General features: G+C 43.4%; 1 protein-coding gene across 1 annotated transcript in view; it reads left to right on the plus strand.

Annotated features, from left to right (window-relative positions):
• The window catches only part of Dnah11 (dynein axonemal heavy chain 11), a 308,279-nt gene that overhangs the window by 85,348 nt on the left and 196,758 nt on the right, over positions 1–26,173 (plus strand). Inside the window, exons 29-30 of the mRNA XM_040742314.1 lie at positions 14,068–14,217; positions 17,182–17,415. Of these exons, the coding sequence (XP_040598248.1) occupies positions 14,068–14,217; positions 17,182–17,415 (384 nt within the window). The remainder of the gene's footprint in view (positions 1–14,067; positions 14,218–17,181; positions 17,416–26,173) is intronic.

A 26,173-nucleotide genomic window follows, 5' to 3' on the forward strand; every position in this document is an offset into this window, starting at 1 on the left:
TCACTTCTCTCTCTTACAATCTTTGCACCCCTGTCTCACACAGTTATCACAGAGCCTTGGATAACAGGGATTGTGGAATCCTTTCTGTCATGTTCCTTCAACTTCCAGTTCCTATAACATGCTGCATCACGCCGTTAATGACATCGTGTTATCAGAAAGTATCCACCAGCCTCAGGGGCACAAAGAGCAACTCTCGAGTGACTTGTTTCACGGTGGGGGGGGACCAGTAAGATCCTTAGAGTAACTCGTGTCGTCAGGAGCTTCTCTAAGTGGTATGATCTCTGCACTGTCACCATGCATTCCAAATTCTTGGTCGTCAGAAGAAACTTTGTGTCTTCTGCGTCTGTTTTCTCTTACCCCATTTGCAATGTCAGGATCAGTTTCTGGCCACCAGACAAGAGTGTGTCCGTCTCTGCCTTTTGTGCTGACATTATGTGTGTGCGTGTGTGCATGTGTGCGTGTATGTGTGCGTGTGTGTTCCTCACTTCCTCTTTATAATTTATTTATTCTTTGTGTGTGTGTGTGCTTGTGCATGTGTGTGTGTGTGTGTGTTCCTCACTTCCTCCTTATAATTTATTTATTCTTTGTGCTGACATTCTTTGTGTGTGTGTGTGCATCTGTGTGTGTGTGTGTGTGGATGTATGTGTGCATGTGTGTTCCCTACTTCCTCTTTATAATTTATTTATTCTTTGTGCTGACATTCTTTGTGTGTGTGTGTGTGCATGTGTGTGTGCGTGTGTATGTGCATACGTGTGTGCGTATGTGTTTTCCTCATTTCCTCTTTATTTATTCTTTGTGCTGACATTCTTGTGTGTGTGTGTGTGTGCGTGCGTGTGTGTGCGCATGTGTATATGTGTGTGTACATGTGTGCACATGTGTGCATGTGTGTGTACATGTGTGTGTGTTCCTCACTTCCTCTTTATAATTTATTTATTCTTTGTGCTGACATTCTTTGTGTGTGTGTGTATGTGTGTGCGTGTGCATGTGTGTGCATGTGCATGTGTGCGTGTGTGTGTGTTCCTCACTTCCACTTTATAATTTATTTATTCTTTGTGCTGACATTCTTAAATGCGCTCCTTCCTGGTGGTGTGACCAGGATAACACGATGTGGCAGCTGGTGAGGAAACAATGCCGTCGGCCCATGAAAGGCACCCTTGTGAGCGGATAACTCATGTTGGCATTTTGTGAATGGCTCCAATTCTTCACCCACACCACCATCCCCCCGCCCCAAACTTAATTTAAGAGTGTTGGTTCAAGAGAGTGGCTGAAGTTAATTGTGAAATTTGTTCAGCCTGAACTTTTCTCGAGCAGGGAGGTCTGACTTGGAGGCCGCTTCCCTTCTGTGAACCGAGGTGCCTGATTTAAGGCACTGGGGTTGACAAGCCCCAGAGACGCAGTCTGGTTTGTCTTGGATGTCTGCAGCCAATGTCGGCAGTCACTAAGCTAGGTTTAGTTCAGGATTTGAAGATTTCTCTCCGTTTGAATTAAGCCTGGCCTCCTCATTGCATACATTATCCGCAGGACAATGGACTGAACATGTGTTCATTGCTGCAAAAATAAAACTTACTGGTTACTTGTAGCATTCACGGACCCCATGCAGGTGTTATGTGCGACAGGTATGGGTATCTTACATAGTTCAACTAGCAACATTCTCTGATCTTTTTTTTTAATCCTTTTAAAAAAATAACCATGTGTGTGTGTGTATGTGTGTATGGTGTGTGTGATGTGTATGTGTGTGTGTGTATGTTTGGTGTGATTTGTGTGTGGTGTGATGTGCATGTGTGGTGTGATGTGTGTGTGTATGGTTTGTGTGATGTGTATATGTGTGTGTGTGATGTGTATGTGCCTATGTAGGTGTATGGGTGTGATGTGCGTGTATGTTTTGTGTAATGTGTGTGTGTGTTTTAACTAAGCTAGTGTAGTTAAATTAAACAGTACCAGGAGGCCCTTGCATTCCCTTCTAAGTGTAACTATACCTTAGATTAACTGACAACTCTGATAGTCAGGTTTTTATTTTTTGTTTTTGTTTTTGTTTTTTTTTCTTTTGCCAGTGGGCTCTAATGAAGCGGTGGGTGTAACTAGTTTCCCAGGGGAGTTTCTTTGCCTGTATTCACCGTGGGGTGTTTAGCTGGTATGTGATGTTTAGTTCATGGGAGACTGCTCCATCATGGAGCTAGACTGAAGAAAAGGCGTCTAATGCTGTCTTATGACGTGCTGTGTAGATGCTGTCCTATGGGGTACCCATGAGGGACGCTTGGCTGTTGAACACATGAGATGTAGCAACTGAATACATGGCTTTTGCACTTCAACCAATTTAATGTAATTTAATTGGTTCAGCTACTGGGGAATCTTACTGGGCTTGGGTGAAGTCTGTCTTTGATCTTGTATATTTGAGGAACCCTAAGTATAGATGAAGTACTTTTTGATGAAAATTTCTGAATGGAATATTTCATAAATATAAAACACACACACACACCTCATTTCTAAGACTTACTGGTAATAGAATGCAAACCATTTCATTATTCTTTATGCTCATCAACTTGTTAAAATGATGTGTTGGACATACACCAGATTGAACACGTTGAGGTGAATTTCACTTGTAAGAACACTGAGTTTAACACGGTGGGAACTGAGTTCACAAGACACTCTCTGAAGTGACGTGAGGCACGGCATGCACGCTCAGGGAATGCCCTTCAAGGACAAGAACACCGGGCTACGTGAGAGGAAACGGGCCAACTTTTATCTTTGAAGAACTCTTCCACATTGAAGCAAGAAGACAGATGGCGTGCAACAGATGCCACTTCCGCACTGTCAATATTGGCACCCAGGAACGCGATGGTGAGAATTGGGCTGGGTATCAGACGGTAAGAGGCACTGCCAGGTCTTAGAGGGGCACAGACTCAGACCCACACCCTTGCATGCTGTGTTTGCAGAGGCAGCTTATCTCCCGGCTGTCTCCATGCTTAAAGTACATGTTTCAGCACTTGGATTCCAGGGTGATGGGGCTCAGTAACTACTCAGAGTGTTACAGCTGGACCACAGACAATATTCGTGATATTCCTTTACAGAGAGCTAAGAGGAAAGGGGCCTCTCCGACGCAAATGGGTAGTTGAGGGCTTGCAAACAAACAAAAACAAAAAAAAAAGAATGTCTTTAGCTGAAATGAAACCAATCACAAATCCTGACTTCTTTGGAGGGAGTGGAGCTTGGGAGGGGAGGGTCTGGGAACAGAACGCTTGTCCTGTGAAGACCGGAGGTCAGGTCCGTGGAGCCCATGTAAATGCTAGGTGGGTATGGTGACCTGTCTGCAATTCCAGCACAAGGGATCTCCAGAGCAAGTTGGCTGTCTAGTCTAGCTGCATTGAGGAGAGCCCTGGGTTCAGCAAGAGAACGGTGAGCAAGTAGAGAGTGACAGAGAGAGAGAGAGAGAGAGAGAGAGAGAGAGAGAGAGAGAGAGAGAGAGAGAGAGAACACAAAGACTCAGAGAGAGAGAACACAAAGACTCAGGTCTCCCTACGTACATGCATGCTCACACATACACGGTTGCGCACTCCAGTGCATCCACACATATTTGAATACACATACATGCATGCAACACACACAAAACACTCCCTTCAAGTCCCACCCTGGAGAATCTTAGATTCCTAAAGAGGAAGAAGGGGTAGCCCCTGAGTTAGGGTGGAACTGAGGAAGGAGTAAGGAGGAGGCAGCAGATACAAACACACAGAAGACAGTTGGATTTTTTTTTGTCAGTCTTGCAGTTTGTTGAACAGGGAAGAGAAGCCTCTCACAGAAGTGTAGGCTGTGGCAGCCACCACGCAGTGGGACACTGTGAGTCTGTATCCCATTGTAAATGGTTGCCTTTGTCTTGAGACAGTCTGACATATAGACCATTAAACATTTAGGTATGCGTTTAAAAGAAGGATATCTAGTTTTCAAATAAACATATTCTGTATCCAATGAAATGTTCTTTTATTATCCTCTCGAAGTAACTAAAACATACCTAAATGGATTATATAACAATGTGTCTTTTCTCTTTTATAAACTGTGTTGCCACTACTTATACTTACATGGCAATTCCATCACTGGAATTCCTTCCACAGACAAGTTGTATACTATACAATAATATCGGAGTTATAATGTGAGAGTAAAGAAAATACCTCTTTAATGTTATGAGAGCCAAAACCTAAATGCTTCAAAGGTAAGGTTTTCGCCAGCAAGGAGCTCTAGTTGGTACACCCTTGTTTTGCTGTCACTTACTAGGGCCACTCAGCTGTAGCTAAGTTCGATAGGTAGTACTTTTAGAAATGGGCCTTCCTTGTAGGGAAAGGAAGAGCTGGATGGAATATTGAAGTGAATCTGTTTAAATGCAGTGAAGATTGTCTAAAGGGCATTGGAGAGAATCGGGTTCCAGGGACAAAGATGGGAGGGGAAGGGAGGCACAGAGGCTTTGCCTGGCATTGGGCGTTGTTCTCCCTCTTGAGATGCGAAGTGATTCATAGATGTGTCAAGTTGGCCAGCGCTCTCCTTAGTCTTGTGGAACCCGAAAGAAAAAATAAAAACACAGCAAAAAATGCTGAATGCAGGCCCACCAAGAAGGATATTATCCAGTGTGTCAAACAGCAAGAAAAGGCTTTAAGGTCATTTGGGTATACATTTGCTGGAGTGGGGACAGGGGAGAATATGTTACATATCCTGTCTAAAACTCAGTTCCACTTGGCTATGTAGACTGCTGTGGGAAGGGTAAGAGAAAGAAATGCAGTGAAACATGGGGAAGATATCCTTCTGGTCTGGGATTTGCAAAATTATCTTTAAATGGACAGTATAATGCCATTAATGAATGTGTTTGGACGTGCCTGTGCTGACCTTGAAAAGTAACTTTTCAAAAAAAAAAACGCTGTTGAGATTAGCAATGCAAAATCTGAAGTGGGAAAAGATGTTGCAATGTGTTAAATAAAGATATTTGTATAGAATATGTATGTATTGAATATATGTAACCCCTACAAAGAAGGAAAGGCTGGTACTCTAGTATAAAAATGGGCAGAACACTCACCCATGCAGTTTGTGGACGGACATGTCCTAGGGACTGGCAGACATCAACAACCCTGCTCTCCACAAGTCATCAGAGAAAAGCAACAACAGCAGAGCACACACACAGTTCTGCTTCAGGCCACGCCGGCATAACAGGAGCCGGATTTAGTCTCCTGCCCAAAATTGACAAGAACTTTGGCAGAACATAGGGTAGGACTGCTTTAGGACCCCTGGATGGCAGGCAGTAGGGGACTGTGACTTACAACGTGCAAGAAACGGACATGATGGCTGCCTTGGGCTCCAGCCTTCAGAATGGGACACTTGGAGGCAAATCTAGCCACAGTGTGAGTAAGCAGAATGAATAGAGAACAAAAGAGGAGAAGGTGATCTCCGAAAACTTAAGAGGAGGCTCCTTTGAGTAAGCTAGGGGAAGGTTTTGATGGGTGAATGTGTGTGAAGAAACTACCAACCAGAGAGGATTAGAGGTGATAGTGCCAACATTCCCACAGGGATGGAGTGGTGCCTGCTCCCACCAGCGGGGTGGACACCCTTGGGATTTTTTGGTAGAATAGCATGAAGGCCTTGCTGGCTAGTGGGGAATAACTAGCTTTGGGCTACACACTACTCTAATCCTACCAAATAATATTTTTCCCTCCTAACTAAATCCTCCTCTCAAGATCAAAAGAATCAAACTTTCCAGGTAAATTTTACTGAATAAATATTGTGGGATATTGCTCAAGAACATATGGGTGAGAATATTGTTTTCAGCATTTTTGGAATCTCGTTAAAGGCTACTGGGAGTATAAATAAAGCCAGGGCTACCCAGCCCGTAATAGAAGAAGAGATAAATAAATGAAAATTGACGTTAAAATAGCCTATGTTAAAACTGGCAAAGAGTGTCTGCTATTAAGTCTGCATCCCATGCATCCAGACATCAAGCAGAGATACAGAAATTCTAAGAAAGTTCAATATATACACTCTAACTTTCTAAAAGTAGGGGGAAGGAGAAGAGAAAAGAGAAATACTTGAACAAGTACAACTAAAACTTTCCAGATTGGGTGGAAAGTGAATTCAAGAGATTCAATAACACTGAGTGGTGTGGCCCTTGGCTATAATCCCAGAACCCAGGATCTGAAGCAGGAGGAGTACCGTAAAATCAAGACTGTCCTGGAATATAAAGTGAATTCCAGGTCTGTCTTGGCTATAGAGTAGGACCCTGCCTCAAAAATCCAGAGAGGAGGGCAAGAAAGGAGGAGAGAGGAAAGACTAAGACAGGAGAGTGGGAGAGAGAAAGAGAAAGAGAGAAAATGTGAAGAAAACTATGAAAAACTGCTCAGATGGTTTAAAACCAGCAAGAAGAAATAACCCTAACCCTGACCCACAAAGCCCCAGGTCACACACACAAACAAAGGAAATGGATGACAGTTGACCTCACATTGGATAATGGGATACAGGGCAAGCGAGAAGATACTGAAGCAGCAACTTGGATGCACTGCGAGAAAAATACCCGTCAAGCTGAAATTCTCAACCCGGAGAAGTTTAGGGCTGAAGGTAAGAAAACGATGATGCTTTTTTCAGATAACACACAAGCTGGAAAGTTTCATCACCTGCAATGGGGCACTATGAGAGATGCAGAAGGGAGAAGATGATGCTGGATGGAGTTATAAAACTCTGAAATGCTAACTGCTTGGAACGGCACAAGACGGACGTGTTAGCCATCCGTCAGAAGGCAGATGGAACAGGAAGAGGAGAATCGTTGGAGCTGTATGGCCATGTGATTACTTGTGGCTCTGTTGACTACTGTGTCATCTCCTTGTGACTTTAAGTCCCGTTGCCTTATGTGTCCACTTACGTGAAAACAGTCGTCACCATCGATGGCCTTTTGGTGGCAAGTGAATTGCATAAAAAAAAAATCATTGCTGGGCATTTGGTGGCGCACACCTTTAATCCCAGCACTCGGGAGGCAGAGGCAGGTGGATCTCTGTGAGGTCAAGGCCAGGGCCTGGTCTAGAAGAGCGAGTTCCAGGACGGCCTCCGAAAACCAAAAAAAAAAAAAAAGCATAAAAATCAAGAAAATACGAAGCATAATATGGTAGAAATGGCCACCAACTTGTCCCCTCCCCACATCTGGTCTCCTCTTCCATTAAGCTTGTGTCTCTTGTTACACGGCCCTGTGCTTGTCTGCCCAGTGGGTCATTGCAAGAAGCTCTTGAACTCTCTTGCACTGAGCTTTCCTATTTTGCTGCTCTTTGGAAACACCTCTGACCTCCCCACCCATTGAATTGGCACCAGTTTTCTGGATGCTGAACACAGGCCCAAGTCACTCACCTGGAAAACCATCACTACATTTAGAGAGAAGCCACCAGCAGACCACAGATGTGTGAGATCTGGGACTTAGATAAAGCAACTGAAGATTCCAGCGCACAGTCACCGTAGGCTGTTGGCATCGCCACAATGTTAACCCACTGAATCTTGGGAGCAGATTATGATGCGTTCAGAGCCCATTGATGTGTGTTGGTATTCATACATATTTAAAAGTGCGCATTCATGTCCATTGAGTTTTTTTTTTAAGCTACTGTTTTGGAATGAAAGGATTATATGTGAGGTTAGGTTTCCTTCCTTCTTTCTCTCTCCTTTCCTTCCTCCCTCACTTCTTTTCCTTCCTTCCTTTCTTTTTTTAACCTTTCTCTTCTCCCTGTTGTTTTCCTTTTCTGGCTTTCCTTCCAGACCTTGCTGTCAGCTATGCCTTATTCTGGCTTGTGAACACGGGAAGGCTGGTGAGAATCTATCAGTTCTTGTGTGTATTGCTTCTTTTTAATTTGCATAGGCATGCCCTCAATCTTCGGCATGATTTGGGTTCACAAAGCTCACAGGATGTGTAGCACAAAAAATTTAAGAAAAAACAGTGACTGATATTGGGGTTCAAGCTTCTAGCTGAAGATCAGAGAATCAAAGTAGCTGGCCACTATCTCACCTCTATCTCAGGCTGGAAGGGCTGCTCCCGTTTCCCCGAGCTCTTCACCAAGTCTCAAACTGCTGCCTCTCCTCCATTTGACTGGAGAATCAGTGCCTTCCTATCCTCAATGTGGCTGGAGAATGAATGCCAGCTCTGAGACCCTGTTCCTGTCTTAAGTACCTCTCATGAGCCCTGGGATTAAAGGTGTGAGCTCTATTACCCTTTAAGACTGATTCAATCTCATGTAGCCCTGGGTGGCCTTGAACTCAGAGAGATCCATTGGCTTTTGTCTCCTGAGTCCAGGGATTAAAGGTATGTGCCACCACTGCCTGACTTCTACGGATAACTAGTATGGCTGCTTTGCTATTTTGATCTCCAGTGGCTTTAATAAATCATAAACAATGTATCAGCACAGATTCTCTCTGTGTATGGTCCCAACAGGAGCAATTCCAGTTACCGAGGACTAGTATCAACCCAGGTCCCTGACAGTATGATTCGCGTTTTGAGATGCTCTGTTGTATTGGGGCGGGGGATGATGGAGTGAGCCTTAACGGCTAGCTCTTTGGCCCACCGAAATCACAGATGTGCCGTGTTACCAGCAACAGTTGTGCCATATCTTTCAAATGCTGTCAACAGTAAGCCACTGTACATCTGCTGCTAAGATGTTGCTGTGCGACCTCGATGTTCCCAGGATACTTATTCCACATGGTAATGCACAATGATAAATGACAGAACGAGGGGATAGTGGAAATTTGAAAGCTTAGAGACCTGTAGAAAGCGTGTCATCTGGGGATAATGCTCGAAGTGGACGCTGAGTCGAGCGTAGACGGAGGAGGCAGGGAAGACAGCTCCTGGCCCTTAGCCTGCACACACAGTCAGGCAGGCAGGTAGCTTATAAAGAGCAAATTCCCTGACGTGCATAACAGCAGTGTTTGGAACAAAAAGGGTGGCATGGCCCAGAGTAAGTGACTCTGGCAAGGAAATAAAACCCCCAAAGGAAACAAAAGGAAAGCAAAAGATGGCACAAAACAAGCCAGATGAACCAGGGTCATGACACGGGAAGCTCAAAGAACAACGTGGTGGTGCTTGGCCCAAACTCAAAAGGTACTCATTGCCGAGATACAGAGGAGCTGCTCCCTCCCTGGTATAAGCCAGGAGAGGTGAGCACTAAATGACCCCCAAAGTTTTCCATGAAACAACCTGCTTGTTTTGGTACACTTACTGTTTTGAACAACATGCTAACAAATTTTGAACCACATGCTAACAAATTGAGTTTGCTGCCTTCTCCATTTCCTTATTCTACATTTACAACCCACAGTGAAATGTTAAGGTTTGGCCAAAAAAAAAGTTTTTAAAGGTCTCTGCACTGTCGTTAAGTTTTCCTGTCACTTATTAAGATGGTTATTGTACTTTCAGGTCACATGATCTTTTTTTTTTTTAATGAGCACACACCACTGTGCAAAGCTGAGAGACTGCCCGTGTGCATTAGCGGGCACTGCGCTCAAGTATCATTATATACAAGGAGGAATATCGTTCAGTTTTTATGGATAACCTTTTAGAAACCAACTTAGAGCAAGGTGAAGTTTTAGTTCCTTTAATAATAGTCTGAGAGCATTATTTTAATTCAGTTAACCAGGCAGGAAGAAAATATAATTTCACTTGAAATACAAAGGACACCCCACTGGAAAGCCCTCATTTCGAAAAATCCTCTCAGAAAAGTTCAGTAAGAAACACCTGATTCCAGCCACGCCAGATACAAGTCATGGAGGACTGCAGGCTAGGAGATTTACATTTTCTGTCCAGTACCAGGGGCGGCTACAAGGCCAGAAGATGCTGTGAAATTATTTACTGAGCAAAGCAATAATGTGTGAGGGCATCTGATGGCTGAGGTCTCATTTATCGTGAAGCTTTTCAACTGAATATTATCTAGGCCCATTACCCGGTAGAAGCCATTTGACATCTGTGCGCTTCTTGGCCACTTCAGTGGGGAGAGTGAATGGTTAGATTATTGCAGCGATGTTCTGCGTATAAATGTCCTTTGGGTAATGTGCAGGATGGAGGAGAGTATAATAACCTAGGTAGTGATGGGCTGCCCGCCACTCTCCCTATGTCTCAAGTAAACACGGGCCTCAGAAACCCATCTGTTTTAAACTTGAAGACGTCCTGGTGCTATCTTCCTTAATGCTGAAACTGCGAACGCAGCAATGTGCAAAGGCTGGAGACTTTAAAAGATTAAATCGCCCCAAAGGAAACTCTTACTGATACTGATGGGCTTGTCATGCAGATAGCTTGGGCAGCTGCTGCTGTTACTACTGCTACACACCAAGCCAACCTGAGGTACAGGTTAAGAAGCACTCATCACAGAGGCGAAGCTTGCGGGCTGGGAAACGTTGCCAGCTTCAAGCTCCCTTCTGTTGGCGACAGCCTTTGTTTTCTGTTGAGGTAAAATTCATAGCACAAGAAAATCAACTGTCTTAAAGAGTACAATTCAATGTTATTTGCACACGTCTAGCGTTACTTAACTACCCATGCTGCCTTGCTTCTATTCCTGAGACATTTTTGCCGCCTCCAAATAAACCTCTGTATCTATTACCTTGTTTGTCTACGTGTCTCTCCCTAGAGCCTCTCCCACTGATCTGCCGTCCGTATCTTGGTATTTTGTGAGAATGACCGGACAGTTGATGGGACTGGATGTCCGGCTGTTATTGTCATTGAGCTCAGAGCTTTCAAGGTTCATTCACATTATGTTGGCCTTTTTTCCAGAGTCAGAGCTCGGATCCAGGACCTTGTGTGTTCTAGACAAGTGTTCTACCACTGAGCTGCATCCTAGCCTTTTGTTTTTTGGGATGGATGTATCTGAGGCTGTACTGGAACTCAGTCTTTCAGTCTCCATTTCCTTAGTTCTAGGAAAAGGGCATGTGCTAGCACATACGGTTTTTGTTGTCATGTACACACACACCACGTTCCATTCCCTCACATGGCTGAACAGTATTCCACAGTTCATACTTGCACAGTTTGTTTATTCATCTATTTGAGTGGATATTTGGTTGTTTCTACCTTTTGGTTGCTGTGGAAAATGGAGGGAACACTGGCATACAACTGTCTGAGTGGCCGTTTGCAGGATGTATGGGCGGTTTCCTGGTGATCCTGTTTAATTTGCTGAGGGAACGTGAAACTGTCTCCCACTCAATGGTACCGTGTGTCAGGGAGAACCGTGAGTCCCCACTACCGCAGCTTCCTTTGGCCCATTTCTGGCCGTTACTTAGTATTCCCCAAAAGAGATGAGTGACTTGGTTGATGTCTGGGTCTGAATCCACGTACTGAAAAGCTGCCTTCCTCTCTGTCCCTCCACGGCAATGCTAGACATTGTTCCTAGATGGGAGGCCTGTCATGATTTTTGTTAGAGGGCTCAATAGAGGGAGGGCGTGGCCAGTTCGGGGCTTATGATTGGAGACCAGTTAGGTATTTTTCTTCAGATTGACCCCTTGAGACCAGTGCTGGGCTTTGTCTCTTATTTTAAATCTCAGTTTGTCAAATTATAGTAAGGTGCATCATATTCAGTATATCCGTTTCCTTAGGAGAACGCAGGCTGTGAGAAAGTGAGGACATGGGAGTGTGGTCTCTACCAACGTGTCTTGGACCTGTAGATACAAATTTGCCATTCAGTCCCAGCAAGACTGACTTGGAAAACTTACCTAACAAATCAAAACAGAGGAACATCATTCAGCCTCTTTATGTACCAAGCACACGTGAAACTCAAAGTATCCCACCTTAAAACAATGATGTCACCAGAACCCAAACCATAAGATTCTAATTTCTGTGTTTTTTCAGATATTTTATCATTTTAGGCCAATAATATAAATATGAATCTTAGAAGTTTGACCTTAAACATTACAGTAAAAATTAATGTCCCCAATTGTGATGCACAAGACAGGTTGGTAAGACCTCAGACTCTGGGTTGCCTAGTGAGCATTTATTTACCAGACTACATATGATGGAAGGATCAGGATTCCCAGCCTCCTCTCTGTCAACTTCACTTCAGTACTGGAATTTTAATAATGACCTTGATTTTTTTGTAGTGTTTTTATTTAAATTAGAAACATGAATGCTTCACATGTCAATCCCAGCTTCCTCTCCCACCCCTCCTCCCTTGTCCCTCCACCAGCCCCCCCACCCAATCCCCACATCATTCCCCAGGGAGGGTGAGGCCCTCCTTTGGGGGGTCTCTAAAGTCTGTCATTTCATCCAGGGCAGGACCTAGGCCCTTCCCCATGTGTCCAGGCTGAGACAGCATCCCTCTATTTGGAATTCATAAACCATGGTAAACACTGATCTACTACCCAAGGGCCCAGTGATTTCTGTGGCCTCCTCACTGAGACTACATTCATGGAGTCTGGATCAGTCCCCTGTTGGCATCTCAGGCATCAGTCTGGGGTTCAAGAGCTCCCCCCCTTATCCGGTCAGCTGTCATTGTGGGTTTCACCATCATGGTCTTGACCCCTTTGCTCATCACTCCTCCATCTCTGTCACTAGGTTCCAGGAGTTCAGTTCAGTGTTTAGCTGTGGGTCTCTGTCTCTGCTTCCATCAGTCCCTGGATGAAGGTTCTAGGATGGCATACAGGGTAGCCATCAACCCTATCATCAAGGAGGGGCTATTAGTGTAGTCTCTCCACTATTGTTTAGTTTGCCAGTTGGTGTCATCCTTGTAGATCTCTGGAGATCTCACTAGTGTCAGCTCTCTCCTCAAGCCTATAATGACTGAATCTATTGCGGTATCGCTCATCCTGCTCTCCTCTATTCTTACCTTGACTCAACCTTCCTGCTCCCCCATGCCTTCTTAATCCCTCCTCTTATCCCTCTCTCTTTTTCCTGGCTCCCTCTCCTCTCCCCCAATGTTCCCACTGCTCAGGAGATCTTGCCTCATTCCACTTCTCTGGGGTATCATGCATCTCTCTTGGGAACCTCCGTGTTTCCCAGACTCACTAGCACTGGGATTGTAGGCTGAGACTCCCCTGATCCATATCTAAAATCCATATATGAGTGAGTACATACCATGTTTGTCTTTTTGTGTCCGGGTTACCTCAGTCAGGATGGTTTCCTCTAGTGCCATCCATTTGCCTGCTGAGTAGTACTCCATTGTGTAAATGTACCACATTTTCTCTATCCACTCTTCAGTTGAGGGGCATCTAGGTTGCTTCCAGGATCTAGCTATTACATACAATGCTGCTATGAACATAGTGGAACAGACATCCTTGTTGTGTGAATGAGTGTCTTTTGGGTATATGCCTAAGAGTGGAATTGCTGGGTCTTGTGGTAGACTGAGTCCCATTTTCCTGAGGAATCTCCACACTGATTTCCATAGTGGCTGTACGAGTTGGCACTCCCACCAGCAGTGGAAGAGTGTTCCCCTTTTTCCACATCCTCTCCAGCACAAACTGTCATTGGTGTTTTTGATTTTAGCCATTCTGACAGGAGTAAGACGATATCTCAGAGTTGCTTTGATTTGCATTTCCCTAATGGGTAATGATGTTGAACACTTTCTTAAGTGTCTCTCTGCCATTTTATACTCCTTTGTTGAGAATTCTCTATTTAGTTCAGTCTCCCACTTTTTAATTGGATCCTTTGGTGTTTTGGAGACTTGCTTATTGAGTTCTTTGTAAATTTTGGAGATCAGCCTTCTGTCAGATGTGGGGTTAGTGAATATCTAATTCCAATCTGTGGGGTGTCTTTTTGTCTTGCTGACTGTGTCCTTTGCCTTACAGAAGTTTCTCAGTGTTATGTTCAGGAAGCTGTATCCTGTACAAATTCATTAAAGGGTACTTCCCACTTTCTCTTCTAACAGGTTTAGTGTGGCTGGATTTATGTTGAGGTCTTTGATCCATTTAGACTTAAGTTTTGTGCATGGCGATAGACATGTATCTATCTGCAGTCTTCTACATGCCAATATCCAGTTATGCATGACCTTGATTTTGAAAGCATTCTGGAAACTTATGAAGAGAAGTTGGTAACTTCAAATGGCTTCAAATGGGTATACATGCGCAGCAAGAAACATCCATTTTTTTCTCATGTTCTGGTCTTAGGTAACCTGCCACCTCATCAAACTCTTTGACAACGTCTCGGATCTGCAGTTCGAAGACGATCCAGAAGTTCCCTCACACAAAGCCATTGGAATGTTCAGCAAAGAAAAGGAGTATGTCCCGTTCCAGGCCGGGTGTGAGTGCACAGGCCATGTAAGATTTGATTTTGAGGTTTGCTGTACAAAGTAGGCAATTTTCGGGCAGTCCCCGGAGGTTGAACTGAACCAGAGGGACGATTCAGTCCCTGTTCAATACTAAGCCTCTAGATGATTCTCTCCTAGGGAGATGGCTGCTGTTCACCACCTCCAGTGTGCCAAGGAGTTCCTCCCCCATTCCCTGTGTCTGCTCATACACTCTTAGCACTCAGCTGGGTGCCCACAACGTTTGGCGTTCAGCAGACAGAGGGGACTGTCACAGATTGCACGAGTTGGACTCAGGATCATAAGCACATGCAGCCCAGTAGTTGATCTCTGACCAGTGTGCTCTGCTTAGGCCATCCCCCAGAGGCTGTAGGGGAGGGAAGAGGCTTCGTGGATGGACATTCTGATGTGGGTTCTGTGCACGGGCTGCTTGCATCAGTCACCAAGATGAGATGCTGTTTATCCCCATTGTATGCAGTTACCTAAGCACAGTCTCTACTCTCATGAACAAATACCTAAAAAGATTCGTACCGGTTCTTCTCCACAAGGAAGAGTCATTTTGTCTCATGACAGCTCTTAGGATAGTCTTGATAGTTTAGAAGATGTCTTGGTAAGGGCCTCTATTGCTGTGATAAAGACCATGGCCAAGAGAGGGAAGATGCGGGGGGGTTGCGGACCTGGAGGCAAGAACTGAAATGGTAACCATGGAGGGATGCTGCCTACTGGCTTTTTACATAGTTCAGGACTACCTGCCAAGGGTTGGTACAAACCGCAGTTGGACCCTCCCACTTCAATAATTAACCAAGAAAATGCCCTCGCAGGCTTACCCACAGGCCAGTATGGTGAGAAAATTTTCTTAATTGAGGTTCCCTCTTCTCGAATGACTCTTGTTTGAATCAAGTTGATAAAAGCTAACCAGGACAGGACTAGCACTCTCTGATGAAGCTTGGGTAGCTTGGTCTAATCTGCAGTGTAACCTTGGGAGTGTTGTTATCTTTTCTTTCTTTTTTTTTATCAGAAGCCTTCTCAGGACTGGGTGACAGCTTCCTTGAAATGTTCATTGCATAAATGCCTTTGCAAACTTAATTTTACCAGGGTCCTCTTTACTCCTCTCTGTTACTTTTTAAATATTGTACCAGAAAACCCTGCCAAATGAAGGGGAAGCAGATGGTAGGGTACTCTGATTAAAATATATTTTTGATCTCTTGGGCTTTTTAGGATATTATTATAGTGATTAGAAAAAGTCACCATAAACTATCTTGACAAAAGTATGTTGCTGTCTGCTGCCTCCCCGGCAGAATGTTCATCAACTGGCATGGTGCCTGGAGGGGGATCGTCCAACTGATGGATGTGGTTGTCACTAGCAGGAACCCTTGATACTGGAAGATTTCATGAAGCTCTAATTTATTCTATAGAACCAACTTGGGCTAGAAACTTCACAGCCTATGTGGCGTCCATTTTCTAGTCACCTTTGTCCCATATATTTCTAAAAGATGCCTTTTGTTTAGTCTTTTCTAAGCTTTTCCCCACACTTTTATGATTGGTTCCTCCCAAGTTAGTCTGTCAGACTTTTTATTTATTTATTGAAAGCCTATTACGCATCAGATTGGGCTTTTAGGGATCAGAAATAAAGGGGCCATGGCCCTTGTCTCATTGAAGATATGGGTGTATATATGGTCAGTGATAACCAGATGTGGTCATTTTTATTAGACTGGGTAGAATGCCAAGAGTTTTCAAAAGGGTAGGGTCCTGCAAATGGCCAGAACTCAGTCAGAGCGCAAGCCATACTGTGGCACTGCTATTGTTGGCACAGCCATCTGAACTCTGAGCTGGTGTGTGTCAGGTTCCCCACCGTCTTCCCTAATGGGGCTCCTCAGGAGAGGCGGATCTGCTGAGGACATGCATCCCAGAGCACAAAGGAGATGCTCCAACAGTGACTGGTCTACTGAGGGTGCTTGCTACCTGTTAGCCTGAGGGGTTCATGATGAAGGCAGAAACGCAGGACCCACCAGCTAGATTTGGGACCATGAACTTGCAAACGTTAATAAAGTGCAGCTCTGAAGTCAGGAAAGCCCCTCCTTAGTAGATGGCAGATCGTGACCAGGACAATGTTGCCTTCACTTCTCAAGAAGAAGGTAGTCAGCTCAGTCAGGTGCCATTCTGGTTCCCACAAGGTCGGAATGGTGCTTCCATCCTCAGAGAGCCAGGGAAAGAGGTCAGCTGAGTCACCTTAGTCATCTTCTGATGCCCTTGGAATGCACTCCTTACGACCATTTTGTTGCTAGGTTCTATTATACACCGTCTATGTAGCCTCCTCCTTTGTGACCCACTAGAAACAGATGTGTCCATCAATATAACCAAGCACATTTGAACTGCCCAGACAGTTGGCCAGAGTGTATTTATGGGAGCAACGTGAACTGGAAGTGAAGTTTTTAAAAAGATTAATTCTCACAAGTCCCATCTCTTACACCGACATGTGTCTAATTTCTGAAAAGTGTGAAGATTGGAACCAGTAGGAATATAATTAAGATATTTACTGAAACCACTTTGGCTTAAGGCTAATAAGCACTGAAGATTTTTAGAGGGGAACTTTCAGGAGCATAAAACGTGATCAGAAGATACAATTCTTAAAAAAAAATAATCACAATTCCGAAGGCTCTAGGTTCCAGCTCACGCCTTAGCAGGAGGTCGTGTATGTTTGACTTCTCACTCAGTAGAGGGGCTCTGGTCTAGGACCTCTTTATCTTCCAAGCTGAAGACTGAAAGGCAGCATCCTTTGTTTAGGAAGGCTGTTCACCCACTTAGAGTTAGCTGTAATTTGAGGAGTAGAAAGGCTTATGCAGGGAAAGCCTTCATCAGCTGGTGGTTGAGTTCTCCTCTGAGATCTCCCTGTGTGTTTGCGAGATTGGTGACAGGAAGTCCATCTGCAGTGCCATTACTTGAAGCCTGTGATTTTACATTTCTATTTTCTTCCAAGGTGGAAAGCTGGCTTCTGCAACTTGAGCAGACTATGAAGGAAACAGTGCGCCAGGCGATCGCTGAAGCCATCGCAGCCTATGAGGAGAAAGCTAGAGAGCTGTGGATCTTGGACTTCCCGGCTCAGGTGGCTCTAACTGGCTCTCAGATATGGTGGACCACAGATGTAGGAATTGCCTTCAGTCGGCTGGAGGAAGGTTATGAGACAGCCCTAAAGGATTTCCATAAGAAACAGGTACGTTTGGAGATCTCAGATTTGCAGTTGAAAGAGATTAGACAGTGAGCCTCATTCACTTATCGTAGTACCTCATGTTGTGGTGACCCCTCAACCATAAAACTGTTTTCGCTGCTGTTTCATAACTGTAATTTTGCTACTGCTATGAGTCATACTATAAATATTAGATATGCAGGATATCTGATATGAGACTCCTGTGAATGGGTCATCCCATCCCCAAAGGGGTCTTGACCCACGGGTTAAGAACCGTTGACTTACCGTTTTCCATTAAGTTTTGGTGGAAGATGGATTCTTGATTATTTTCTGATCTGAAGAAAATAGGGTGTTGTTTTCAATTTAATAGATTTAAAGTTAAAAAATGCAAATTAAAGAAGTGGCTGATTTCTTTCAGGCTGCTGGTCGATTTATTGATATTTATGCTTTGATTATAATTATAAAGGGAGGACACTTAAAGGCACCACTAGTCCTCTCAATGTCCAGCTCTTGTAGGTCGCTCCTGGAACTGACATCTTTCTGTGTATCTGTTTAGTTTACACCAAGACTTTGCACTGGACTCTCTGTACTCCCAACTTGCCATTTCTTGATTCTCGGGTATTTGTTCCTTAAAATAGTAAATGACATTCTGTGGATATGTGTTTATATCAGTTTTATTATTTTTAACTTTTTGTTTATTGTTGAATATGAAGAAGAAAGTCCAGGAAGGGGAAATAAACAAACAAACAAAAAAAGATCCACTTTCTCAAGAAAACCATTGACAGCATTTGGCATGAAACCATCCGGAGTTTTTTCCTTCTATCTGCCAGCTGTGTCTTTATGTGTGAATGTACATTTAGGTGTAAATAGATGTCTGTAGCTATTCGGTTGAAAGCGTACTTTCTTTGGTATGTATGCACAGAAGAATATCACTGTCCACATTTTTTTATATGCAGTTCTGCCAAAATTTACTTCCTCCTGTACTTTCTTTGAATTTATTGTGGTTTTCTCACTTTGGCCCTAAATACTTAAATTTCTATTTTAAAAATTTCACCTGCCTTAAGAGATAGGAATTTATGTACTTACGCTTGAGAACTTGTTTGATACATGTGTACGTTGGTGGAATGGCCAAATTGAGCCATCTGACACATATGTTGCCCGACTTTTCTGTGGTTGGAATATTCAGAATCTGGCTTAGCTGTTGCTGAGTACATAGTATATTTTGTTAGCTATTGTCACTATGATGCGTAATAGGCTCTTAACTGTACTTCTTTTCTCCAAGTGAAAGTTGGGTGTCCTTTGACTAGCATCTCCCTGATTCTCATTGCCTCTCATAGCTTCTACTTTACTTTAAATGAGTTCTATATTTTCATATATCTTATGTAAATAAGCTGATGGACTATTTGTCTTCCTGAGCCTAGCTTATTTCATTTAACAAACATCTAGATTCATCACTGCTGTTTCAAATGAAAGAATTTACTTCAGAACTCCAATACACATACTTATCAATTTCTTCATTCATTCATTCATTCATTCGTGGAAATGTAAGTTGATGGCATATATTAATTGTTATGATATTGCTTCAATGAACACGGGGTACAGATGATACTTTCAGCCCCTAGGCTTCATTCTTTTGTATACATAGCCAGTTGCTGTGTGGGCTTGTTTCATCTGCAGGATCTCTCTATCCTGAGTTGGGCAAACTGTGCGTGTGCACGTGTGTGTACGTGTGTGTGTGTGTGTGTGTGTGTGTTTCTACTGTTTCAAGTGGATTCTGGGTTGGCTCTGGGGTTAATAAGTCAGGATAGGTTTCCTGGTTACACTGTCAGGCATGAAACCAAACCTTGTGTTTTATAGGACTTTTTCCTTTCTAGAGACCCAGGTGCCTCGGGCTTTCACACAGTTTTTCAGGGCTAGGATGTGGAGGTTGTCTAGAGCTCTCTATTGGACTGTGAAACACTGAAGATCCTGGATGCTCAATTCCCACTCCTACCCTTGCATGGAGAGTGTGGGGTCCATGATATAAATGTCATGTTTCAGGCCAGGTGTTGGTGGCCCATGCCTTTAACCCCAGCACTCGGGAGGCAGAGGCAGGCAGATCTCTGTGAGTTCCAGACCAGCCTGGTCTACAAGAGCTAGTTCCAGGACATCTTCCAAAATCACAGAAAAATCCTGTGTCGGAAAAAACCAAAATAAATAAATGAATTAATAAATGTGATACTTCTGTTCCTGTGGCAGCTGGAACCCCAGCCTACAGGTGTTGAGTCTCTAACAGATGCACTTGAGTCTGCCATGGTTGTTAGCTATTAAAACACCCTGCTGCTTAGCCTTTTCCTCTCACCCTTTCCCTCCCCTCTCCTCTCCTCTCCTCTCTTCTCCCCTTCCCTCTCATTATTAATAAGGCAGTAACTAATCCTGTATGTTTATGCAGCACATGCTTTTTTTTGTTTCTTCAGGATAGACCACAAGAAGGAAATGTTCTGGTCAAAACCCTGGGAAGATGGTACAAATTAATCCCTTAGTGTCAATGCCGAAACACATCTTCTTTCTCCCCTCAGCAGCATAGGGTTGACCGTTCCGAAGGGTTACATCTAGAGTTTCATCTGTAGCGTTCACTTAGCCAACTCTTGCAGTTACTCTTAAAGCTACTCTTGTAATAATGGGAGGATCTTTGGAAATGAACTTCAGGACTTCAAAAGAGCCTAGTTTTAAAACTGGAGGTCAGGGTTGGCACTAACAGATTATCTGCCTGCAAATCATTCTTTTTCCTGTTTCTGCTTGGAAATCAGTGAGATAAGTGCACCCAGATAATTGCTTCAAGTTCTGTTTCTTTCCTGGAGACCTATTATTGTTGTACATGGTGTGGTAGTAGATGAAGAACACTCATGCACACAAGGCACACACATGTGCATACACACACACACACACACACACACACACACACACAGCCCTCTGACTGTATGGCCCTGTCTCTATTTGTCAGAATTTTTGAAATAAGATAAATCAAATAGATTTGATTCCTTAGATTTGAAAGTTCCTTGACAAAGGCTGTTTTTGGTTTTTGCCTTTTTGAGGATCGAGACTGTGAAAACACTTCCCCTGTTCTTATTACCCAACCATGTGGAGAAGCATCAAAAAAAGGGATAGGAGATTTTACACTTGAAAAACTTAACTGTGATGTGCTTAGACTTCACCCAGACAAACAGTGTAAGAATGCCCTCATTACCATCCTTTCCCAGCACAGATGCAGACATATAAAGAAGGAAAAGATTTTCATTTTCCTGCTTAAACCCTCCCTTTCAGTCACTGACTGAGAAATTATTTAAAAATAAAAACAGAAATTGCAGACAAAGTTGATAGTTGCATTATTTGACTTTGTTGTCAGGGGCCACCACACTCAATCACTCAGGCAGAGGGTATATAGATGGGTTAATGCTGCTCACATCATGGTTGCCAGGAAACAGAAGAAACAAGATACTAGTGAGGAGATACAGCCTTCATAGACAGTGTCCAGGGAAGAGATGTAGCCTTCATAGACAGTGTACAGGGAGGAACCACAGCCTTCATAGACAGTGTCCAGGGAGGAGCCACAACTTTCAAAGAAAGTGTGCAGGGAGGAGCCACAGCTTTCGAAGACAGTGTGGAGGGAGGAACCACAGCCTTCATAGACAGTGTACAGGGAGGAGCCACAGCCTTCATAGACAGTGTGCAGGGAGGAGCCACAGCCTTCATAGACAGTGTGCAGGGAGGAGCCACAGCCTTCATAGACAGTGTGTAGGGAGGAGCCACAGCTTTCGAAGACAGTGTCCCCCCCAGTGACTACTTCAGTCCAACAAGCTCTACCTTGCAAAAACTCACTTAAGTGTCAGTTCATCCAAGAATTTATCCGTGATTGAGATATGAGCCCTCATGATCCAGTCGCTAGGATCTTTTTTTGTTTCTTTCAGACAGGGTCTCACTTTGTAACCCTTGCAGCTGGCTGGCCTGGAACTCACTGCATAGACCAAGCTGGTTTTGAACTCAGAGACCCAGAGTGCCTGCAGAGTGCTCAGATTAATAATAATAGAAAAAAAGGTACACCACTGCATTGAGCCAATCGGTTCTAAATACTAGGGCCAGTTGAGGAACCATCGTCCAACAACCCAGTCTTTACATCATAGCCTAACAAGCAGAGTCCTTATTTTATCCCATGCTTTATTATTACCTGCACAGGGGAGCCCGTTGGTCCTGAAGCCTACCTCGATATACTGAGACAGTGTATTTTCTTCTCGGCTACATAAAAGCGTGACCTGCTACCCCGTGATTTGTGATCCGCAAACACCTATAAACGAGATCACAAGAGACATCTGCTGTTGGCTTCTCTCAGCCAGAGCTGTGGTTGCTCCCTTCTGCAGCAGGTTCCTCTTCAACTGCATGCAAAATGTCTGGGCTGAGCATGGGCAGAGTTGCTGCTTCTAGTCATTGGTCTCTAAACAATAAGGTGTAACAGCCACTGGCATGGCATTTGGGCTTTGCGAGTGATGTACAGGTGGCGTAAAGGAATGGAGAGGATGTACGTAGGTCGACGTCATTTACATAAGAGGTGTCAACGTGGGTGGAGTTTGATAGCCAAGAGGAAAAGGTCCTGGGACCGCCTGCCCGTGGCTACCAGAAGAGGATGGTCTGTGGGATGACAGGCCTTGTGGACTAAATCTCACGTTGACGGAAATGCTGAACCAGGTCATTTGAGGAATGCCCGGAAGTTAGCCACAGGTAAAGCTGAACTGATTGATAACTGAGATCAAAGAATCATTTCACATTTACGGGCAAAAGGAGATTGTCCTCAGACAGACAGTAGTGTGCCGATTTTAACCCAGAGAGAGTTCAAATTCAGATTCAGCAAGTATAAAAACCACAGGAGTTCTATGGGGTGATGAGGATTTCACTTAGAAAAGCTGCAGCCCCCCCACTTCCTGTACATTCCAGAAGATTCCCACCGTGTGTGTGTGTGTGTGTGTGTGTGTGTGTGTGTGTGTGTGTGTGTGTGTATGTGAGAGAGGGGGGGATGTTGTCTCAGGGAAGTGTGTGTGTGTGTGATGGGGGGGTTGCCCCAGGGCAAAACTCTGAGAGATATCTATAAATCAGTGAGCACGATATAAAAAGAATTTTGCCATGGTATGTCTTAAGAGCAGGGACCAGACAACTTGGCTGAAGTGAAAGGACAAATACATACATTTTTCTCTCAGACAACTGCAAGACTCTGGTGCATATCTCATTCCTATCTCTGGTGGGAAAGAATCCACCGATAACCTTGTAAATGAGTTAACATGGTAAGCTATTTATAAGAACAGATGTCAGACGATATTTGTTGTATGGCCTGCAGTTGTCACTGAGGCTCTAGATCTCATAGCCATTGAAGATCCCTCAGTGACAGATAAAAGTAGAAGAAAAGGGAGCTTATTTATATGTTACTCCAATTTCATCCATTAACGCAAAAGCTGGCTTTTGTGGACAGACCAACACACCCAATTTTGAGTTCAAAGGAAAAGAAGAAAGCATTACAGCAAATGGATAAGGAAGGAAATGGCCCCATGAGTTCATCCCAAAGAAGACACAATGCTAGGTCATATAATGTTAGGGGCTTATACAAAATTATGCAGAATTTTCTACACCTTTTATGATGCTTAAAAAAAACTTGATACAAAAACTGGACAGTAATGAAATGCACAATATACAATCCTGAAATAATCCTGTGGATAAATGACATGGCCTAGCATGAGTTCTTTGTCGGGGTTTCCACCTAATGCTGTGGACCACACTGATGCATCTCACATTTCTACAGGTGGTCTCATGAGCAGAACTGACTTCCTTTTGTTCTGTGTGTTTATATAGTGAACAGAGATGAAGACAGACTTGACTCCAAAGCAAAGGGCAAGTTGGATTATTTTCTGCTGTAATAACAAATATCTCTTCCTGGGGCAAAGGTCAGTCAAGTTTATTGTGTTTAGGAAAGATACTGAACACCCTGAAGTCAGACCTGTTGTCTCACAGCCTGGCACTTGTATGTGCTGTGTGAACCAGCCCTATCATGAGTATACGAGACAGGAGCCCTAGGATTGCTTCTGATGTTTCTTTGAGGAAGGATTGGTGTTGTATCTCCAAACCAGGAGTCTGTCTCTGCTGGTGCTGAACTGTGGCTTACTAACAAGTCAGCTTGTAAGTAGGGTAAGTCTCTTGCAGGGTTAGTCACTATAAAGAGAGAAGAGGAGAGCTGGGCGTTGGTGGTGCACGCCTTTAATCCCAGCACTTGGGAGGCAGAGGCAGGCGGATCTCTGTGAGTTCAAAGTCAGTCTGGTCTACAGAGCAAGTTCCAGGGCAGGCTTCAAAGCAACATGGAGAAACCCTGCCTGGAAAAAACAAACAATCAAACCAAAAAGTAGGTTAAATCTCAGGCTGCCCTAGGAGTCTCTCCTCTGCTGGTGTTGAGCAGCAGCTGACTAACAAGTCAGCTTGTAAGTACATAGGTTAAATCTCAGGCCATCCATGTTCCTCAATACTTTTGAGATCCATCCACGTTGTTGTTTGTATTTGCTGAGCCTTCTTTCTGAGTCCCTAGTAGTAGTCCATCATACCGATATACCGTAAGTTCTTTATCCATTCTATTAGTTGGTGTTTGTGTTTCTACTGTGAAGCTTCACACTGCTTTTACATTCTTAAACAAAAGACTTCTTGAACAAAAAAAAATTTTTTTATTTCTTCTGGATAAATCTGTGAAAGCAAAATTGCTTGGTAATAAAAGTGTATATTTAGACACCAAAGATACTGAGAAAGTTCTCCATTGTTATTCTACTGTCAATGATGCTCAAGGATTCTAGATGCTTCCTCTACTTGCCCCGTTTTCACGCTGTCATTTCTCTGTAATCATAGCCATTCCAGGGGCTGCCAATCAGTATCTCAGCACATCTTGAACCCGAATCTCTCTAATATCTGAAGACATTGAACAACGGCTCCATATTCATTATTACTCAGTCTTACATTTTGGTGTCACTCACCTTTTTTAAAGCATTTAGATGGCTTTCCCTTTTTCTATTAACCCCAAGAGTTCTTATTTAACTGGGATATAAATCCTTTGTTCAGAAAACTGAACAGATTGCACATTTTCTTCTGCTACCCAGCTAAATTACTAGTCCCATAATTTGTATGCTTTTAATGGGGGTTGCTACGAATAGAAGCTTGCACTTTTTTTATGTGATATACCACATTTGCCTCTCATGGCTAGTACCTTTTGTGTCATAGATAAACTCCTGCCCACTTGAAAGTCATCAACGTGTCTACATCTCTCAAGATGTGGGATAGTTTTGGGGTCTCCTTTAGAACAATGGCTGACTCATCTTCTTTTGTTTCTACTGAACTTCCCACCTTGATCCAAAGAAGATCAGTTTGTGTTCTCTCTCTCTCTCTCTCTCTCTCTCTCTCTCTCTCTCTCTCTCTCTCTCTCTCTTTCTCTCTCTCTCATGCGTTTGTGTGTGTACTCGCAAATGTGTGAGTGATTGCCACATTGCCACACTTATTTCTTCATCTACTTTTTGTCCCTATGACCAACCTGCAGCCTTAATCATAATTACTGTAAGATTATAGTAAACCTTGAAGTCAAATGTCTCATATCTCTTCTGTTTCCCCCTCTCACAATTGTTCAAACTATTCTACAATTTTTAAGTATAAATTATTATTACTGTGGTGTTTATTTTAGAACAGTATTTTAACCTAATTAAATTTTGAATAGACTGACAATAATTATAAATATAATGTTTAATAGAATAGTTCTAATAATCTAAGAACATGGTACCTCCTGCAGGTAGATCATATCTTTAATTCCTCTGCAGGGTCTTTTGTAACTTTTCACATCAGAGTCTTACACATTTCTCACTAGACTTGTTTTATTTATGATATTTTGATTCTACTTTATATACTAATACATTTTTAAACTTTAACTTCCTGAATTTATGGCTAATCACGGAAATATAGTGAATGAGAAAATATTTACCTTGCATCTTAGAAGTTTGCAGAATTTGTTTCCTACGTTTAGTACTTTGTGCCTTTTTTTGTTTTGGTTTTGAAGTACGAATTTTGTAGGGTTTACTGTGTACATGAAGATATCAACTCTACATAATGGTAGTTTCACATCTTATCTTCTGTTCTCTTTATTTCCTTTTCTTGAGCTATTGCATTGGCTAAGACCACTAGTACAGGATTGAGGTAGTGAGACTCCCTTGACTTATGAATAATTCAGGGAAGAACAATTTAATTCCACTATTAAGTCAGAACTAATTTTGTTTTTGAAGATGCCCTTTGTTGTTTGGATTTTTCTAGGGAGATGTGAACATATGCTCATTTACCTCAGGTGGGACACTGATAACAGATCAATGAAACAATTTCAGCCAAGTCTACCTTTGTGAACCCATGTTTTTTGGGGTTACCAGGCCCATGGGAGAAGGGTTACTTTTAAGTGCATGGTTGACTCTCAAGAAACTGCCCTACATCAGGGTGGCTGACATGGACTTTTAACCATGACTAACATACCAGGGATGGATTCCCTCTCATGGAGCGGGCCTCAAATCCAGTCACAAAGCAATTTTCCCATAATAGTCATGCCGATGTTGTACCAGTGGTCACATCATGATTGGTAGGTTGGTACTGAAGCATATAGGGTCTGTCTTTTCTCCCACAGAAAGCTAGCCAGGGAAGCTTCCTAGTCAGTTTGAGATAGACTTTTCTGTATCCTGCAGCTAAACTATGAGGAGTATTG

Source organism: Mesocricetus auratus, unplaced genomic scaffold (genome assembly GCF_017639785.1).
Source record: "Mesocricetus auratus isolate SY011 unplaced genomic scaffold, BCM_Maur_2.0 Super-Scaffold_15014, whole genome shotgun sequence".
Classification (NCBI taxonomy): domain Eukaryota; kingdom Metazoa; phylum Chordata; class Mammalia; order Rodentia; family Cricetidae; genus Mesocricetus; species Mesocricetus auratus.